Source organism: Elephas maximus, chromosome 19, assembly GCF_024166365.1.
Source record: "Elephas maximus indicus isolate mEleMax1 chromosome 19, mEleMax1 primary haplotype, whole genome shotgun sequence".
Lineage (NCBI taxonomy): Eukaryota > Metazoa > Chordata > Mammalia > Proboscidea > Elephantidae > Elephas > Elephas maximus.
The window spans coordinates 44,488,316-44,494,315 of NC_064837.1; the positions used below are offsets into that span (position 1 = coordinate 44,488,316).

The 6,000-nt window shown below is 47.9% G+C and overlaps 1 protein-coding gene across 1 annotated transcript in view; it reads right to left on the reverse strand.

The window, feature by feature from the left end:
- The window catches only part of B4GALNT2 (beta-1,4-N-acetyl-galactosaminyltransferase 2), a 97,207-nt gene extending 95,798 nt beyond the window's left edge, over positions 1 to 1,409 (reverse strand). Inside the window, exon 1 of the mRNA XM_049860505.1 lies at positions 1,260 to 1,409. Within this exon, the coding sequence (XP_049716462.1) occupies positions 1,260 to 1,273 (14 nt within the window). The 5' untranslated portion in view covers positions 1,274 to 1,409. The remainder of the gene's footprint in view (positions 1 to 1,259) is intronic.
- Between the last annotated feature and the right edge of the window lie 4,591 nt (positions 1,410 to 6,000).

The following is a 6,000-nucleotide window of genomic DNA, read 5'->3' on the forward strand; positions in this document are numbered from 1 at the left end:
GCTGCCCTGGAGGCAGTCCCCATTCGAGGTGACTCCATGTGTTTCAGAGCAGAACTGCTCCACAGGATCTTCCAGGCTGTGTGACTTTTCAGAAGCAGATCCCAGGCCTGCCATCTGAGGCACCTTTGGGTGGGTTCCACTGGTAGTTAGGCACTTAACCTTTTGCACCACTGAGGGACCAGTTAAAACCACAGATGCTTTCAGCATGATTCCCAAATGCCCATAGTGAGGGAAAAGTCAAGTTTGCCTGAGACTTGACAGCTTTAAACTGGCACCATTTTAGACGCCAGGATCCCCAGCTTCCTTCTCCCCCGTCACGCATTTAAGCAGGTAGGGTGGGGGCCAGGGAAAGAGAAAGCTGGAATGAAAGCCTTAGCTGGGACATCCAAGGGGCTCAACAACGGCCTTTCTTTCTCACACTCCTCCACATCCTCTGTACAACGTGTGCCTCATTTTAATGCCTGTAAAATGTCATCTCACCATGTTTTTGCATTTTCCTGCAATGGTTTCTTGTCAATGTTTAATCATTGCCCTAGAATTTTGAAGAATACAAAGAAAAAAACACTGGGTATAAAAAAGCACAAGATATATTTCTAATCCTTCTTTGCTGTTGATAAAACATTAAATTAGCCCACAAGCCGATTTTTTCCAGGTTGTTTTTCTTTCCAGGCTCCCTAACGCGCAGGGACTCTCCCCTGAGAACGTGCGTCTGGACCTGAAAACCAGCTTTCACGAATCCCGGTCCGTCTGGCGGTTTTCTGAAGCTGAGCAAGGGGGGAAGCCTCAACTCCACCGACTGTCTCGAGCCCGCGGACCTCGCGCCCTGACGCCCAGATCCCCGAGGTGCCCCGCTGCACTTTGCCTGACTGCGGTCTGTTTGGGGCACAGGAAAGAGGCGCCCTGGCCAGAGCCGCCGGGGACCAAGCCCCGAGCCCGGAAGGCCGAATCCCATGCTCCGGACGTTCACACTTCACAACCTTGGCCACGCGTGGCAATCCCACGTCGAACTGTCCAACCGAAAAACCTGTATTCCTGGGGGGGCAGAGCTGCGGACCGAGCCGGGAACTCCAAACTCGGTCCCCAGGTGCCACCCCCCTCCCGCCGTCCCCACCAATGCAGGGGACAGGCTGGACTTCATTTAGAGACGACCTGCCCCCTCCCCTCGGCCCGGGTGTCTGCGGTCTCTGCACCTGTCCTCTCGGTAGGCGCGCCCGGTTGGCAAAGTTTGACCCTCCTTTCTCTGCTCCGGGCACACTCACCCGCGCGACGTCATCCCGACCCCGCGCCTTCGGAAAGCCAGAGCTCGTCGAGTGGGGCAGCGACCCGGTGTTCTGTCCAGCCCTGGCACAGTCCAGGGCCAACTAACCTGGAGCAGAAAAGGTGGACGACGCCACAAGGGCGCCAGTCAGGTCCTCGCCACCCCGCCCCTATCTCTGCCCACGCCCAGGAAGACACAAGAATGTGACCACAAAATGATCACGGCCCCTGCTTACTGAGAGCCTACTAGGTATGGAAGGTTAAACGTTTTACCTGCATTTTATCTTTTTTTTTTTTTGGTCACAATAGCCTTAAGAGGTGACTACAGTTATTGGTCCCACTTTTCAGCCAGGAAATAAGCAAACTGAGGTAGTCAGCTAGTAAGTGGTGGAGCTGGGTGGGACCCAGTCTGAGTCACTCCGACTCGGTCTCGGGCCATGAGAATGCGAGACGCCTCCCTCACTCCCCAAGCCCAGCCAGACTCCACCAGCCGAGCTGAGAGTCGGACCTCTCGGTGGAAGGCCAGGAGACCAAGCCCGGGATCACTGCAAATGCAGACTTTTCCCAAAACCCCGAAAGGAAAAGGTCTGGGAGAGGCTGGACACGGAATACGAGCACGCCCCTCATCCCTGCCCAGAAGCCTGCAGCATCACCTGCGCTGCCCTGCTCCCTCCTAGTCACCTCTCCAAGCTTCAGGGACAAGTCCTCGCACTAGTCCTGGCACTGTGCTTGGAGCCAGCAGCCTGCCTTTCCTGGGCGAAAGGCGCACCCTGCCCAGGACTGGGATTCCCGCTCCGGCGCTTGTCTCCTGACCCCCAAATCTGCCTTGGACCTCTTCTCTGCCTCTAATCGGGCTTCTGTCTCCACTTTAAGGAGAGACAAAATCCCCCGCGCAACTCTCTTCTAATCACCGCGGCCCCGTCCTTACCTTCCAGGTGAAGTTTGGGCCACACGCCCACGCCCCTCACTGTCTCTCCTGCAGCTCACACTTGGTTTCGCCCAGTTCGGCCTTTACTCTGCCTTCACCCTCAAATTCATCCCTCACTCCACCTGAACTACCCTGGCAAAGACTGGAGGCGAGGCGGGGCGAGGCGGGGCGGGCCAGGGCGGGCCGGGGCTGGGGGGGGGGGGCGGTGCTGCTGCATGTGATTGAATCTCTCTGACAGGAACCTATACAGCCACTTAATACCTCTAGGCCTGGAAGTGTCTGGTGAATTTCAGATGACATTAGCATTTGTTGGACCCTTTTCATAAGCCAGAGTCCCTGGATGGGGCAAACGGTTAATGCACTTGGCTGTTGAAGGAAGGTTGGCATTTGGATTCACCTACAGGTGCCTCAGAAGAAAGACTGGGCAATCTACTTCTGAAAAATTAGCAATTGAAAATTTTATGAAGCACAGTTCTACGCTGACACTCATGGAGTCGCCAAGGCAACTGGTTTTGACGTCTTCATAAACCAGGCAAGATGCTGAGAGCCTCCTGTGGCTCATGTAAAGTGTAATTGTATTGTAGTAAACCTCCAAGCTAAGTTTCAAACATAATTTTTTTTAAGTAGACATAACAATGGCATCCAAAATGGGCAGAATATGTTTCCATATGTATACAGTATATACTAATTATACCCTGCTGTGCCCCAAAAAGGATTCAAGGCAAGCAGGGATACATAAAATACAAAATCGTGTAAATCTAAGAGAAAATGACAACAAACAAACAAAATGAGCCCGGAAAGAATACAGAAGTAGAACAAAAGTCAAACTCACAAAAAAAGATCAGACTTACTGCTCTGACAGAGACTGGAGGAACCTTTGAGACTATGGCCCCCAACACATTGCTTACTCATAAATGAAGCCACTCCTGAAGCCCAATTTTCAGACAAAGAGAAGTTTCCATTTTTAGACAAAGATTATCCTTTACCATCGAGTCGATTCCATCTCATAGAGATCCTATAGGGCAGAGTAGAAATGCCCCATAGGTTTTTTAAGGGCAGGCTGGTAGATTCCAAAGGTCGACCTTTTATTTAGCAGCCAAGCTCTTATCACTATGACACCAGAGCTACCAAAGATGAGACTGGCCTATAAATCAAACAATAACACCCATGACGAATGTGGTTCTTTGTTCAATCAAATATGTGAGACAAAATGGGCAACTTCTGCCCAAAAACAAGACAAAAAGGCAAGAAGGGACAGGAAAACTGGACAATGGACGCAGGGAACCTGGGTGGAAAGGGAGCGAGTGCTGATACATTGCGGGGATTGCAACCAATGTCACAAAACAATTTGTGTATAATATTTTTTGAATGAGAAACTAATGTACTCTGTAAACTTTCACCTAAAGCACAATAAAATTATTTAATTAAACAAAACAATAAAGATGTGGAAAACTTTTCCTGTCTCTAGTGGCCACAATAACTGCAAGCTGTCCGTTTTCATTATATCCTAATGATTTTAGTTATTTTCTGTTGTCTTTTTTTTTATTTTATTAGTTCATTTTCTCCCCATAGGATAAACGTAGTCTGTTGAATCTGCTTGATAGCTGAAGGCACTTTGTGTTTGAACAGTCTATTGAAGGAGAAAGAATTGGAGTAGAATTGATTGTTGAAGGACCTTTTGCAATCTCCACTTTTCTAAAACAGAACATCCTTCTTCCTCAGCTACCATTAAACTTTATTTTAAAAAAAAGAACAGTGTAAATCACAAAACTCAAAATTTATGTTATACGTGGAAGCTGGCTCATAAACAACTTGTCTTTTCACAAAAATATCATTATTCCAAGTGTAAATGAAGTATAAATGAAGTGCCCTGGAACAATTTCAGATTCTTAGTGATGGCCTCTCACTAACCCTAAATCCTTTGTGGTTGTATAACATACTGTTTGTGGTTACCCAGCTCACCTCTGCCTAAATCTTACAGAAGCGTGAGTCACCAACTGCTGAAAGCTTCCCACAAATTTTGGGGTGGGTCAAATAAATGGAATAGATTAAGAAAGAAAGAAATAACAGAGAATGAAACGCAAGAGTGGTCTATAACCTTGGTATAGGTGAGTCCCAAAGTCAGCTTGGAGCTTCTCCGCAGCCAGCAGAAGAGAGAAACCCTGGTGGAGGGGAGCTCTGAAGTAGCAATTGCAGGTACTATTTTTCAGCTCTGTACTGAAACAGCTCTAAAAGGGATGCCATCCTCTCTTTGACATGATTAATCAGTAAATATTGTACTGACCATTTGCACGTAGTGAAAAGAGAACGTTTATGTAGTACCTCGTTCCTTACAAAGGGCTTTCACACACATTATTTTCCTTAATTCAACCTTCTGCAACACCACTGTGCGCCCCTTCACAGACGTGAAGTCCAAGCCTGTGAGAGATTTCATGACTTGCTCAAACTTTCCTGACAAGTGCTGGAGTTAGGACTTGTACCCAGGAGATCTGCCTCTAAAGCTGGTGCTGGTTCCACTGCACCCCTGCATCAACCAGCTCTGTCTAAGCAGGGTAGCTCTTCCTTCCCCCAGCAGCTCTTCTGGTGACTTGGAAGGGGGCCGATGGGTAATTCAGCCATAACTTCTGCCTCACAGATGTGTATGAACTGTGATTGCGATTCTAAGGCCCGCTCCACAGTGGTTGCTGACTGTCTCTTCCTGCTCTGAAGGTGATTGTCAGGAAATGATTAGCTAAGTAATGGTGTGTTTTTCCTTTTTTAGTTTGATCAGCTAAGAGCTCTCATACCAGTTCTCCATGACAAAGCCAGACTGTGATCCCTGGGTGCCTAGACCCTGAGCCAAGCAGAGTGTCTGCTGCCCTGAGGGGCAGAGAAGAGATGGCTCCTCAAGACCACCTGGAACCCTGACAGCTGCCCAGATACTGTCTGGGGTCAGCTCAAGTGTAGCCTCTCTCAAGGCCTTTCATTGGGGCTGGAACTATTTTACCACAATGGCAGGGCCTTCAACTTTCCCCTAGCTGTGAGACCATTTCTGGGTGTCACCTTTGGCAAATTGGCAAGTTCTTAAGTAACTTGAATCTTCCTTGTTTTGTTCATTGCAACCACTTCTAATGCCCAGTGTAGCCACCTCTAACACTTGGTCTTGCTGGGCCAAAGGCCAACCTCTTCTTCTCTGCCAATCAGGCTCCTAATTGTTCCTTGTGAGAGAAGCTTAGAGTGGCTGACAAGGAACTCAGAAAACTGTCACCATAATCAAGATTAGAAAAAAAAAAAGATGAACTCTGGAGCCCCTGCCTACCTGTTATACCTACCTATACCTTGGGTAAGATCCTTACGCCATAGATGGGTCTTTTGACAGGTATTCTTGAAAAACTGTTTCATCTGTGAATCCTGACCCAATTAAAACAGTACTTTTTGCTAGGAAGCAGGATGCTCAGGGAAGGAGGAAGTAGGGTTGTTTCCATCACCCCACCAAGGTAATGGTACCTGTTAGTAACTTCTTAGCCCCAGAGGACTTTCTTTAATGCTATTTTACTCACTCCTTTACACCCTTATGTAATTCCATTATAAAATCCATAAACCCATTGTCTTCGAGTCAAATTCCGACTCTCAGCAACATGATGTCTTTAAATTCTCCACTCTCTGCACATCTTTTCTTTCTCTCCAGACCTAAATACATGAGAATGAACCTGCATCTCTTCCAAGGTCTTGTTTGGCATGACAGAGCACATTGAAGAAAATCCTTTTTCTAGGTTGGGATGAGATGAATGGTTTGAGCAGCAGAGTACAAGAGCTGAGTGGCTCTGAGCTCAATG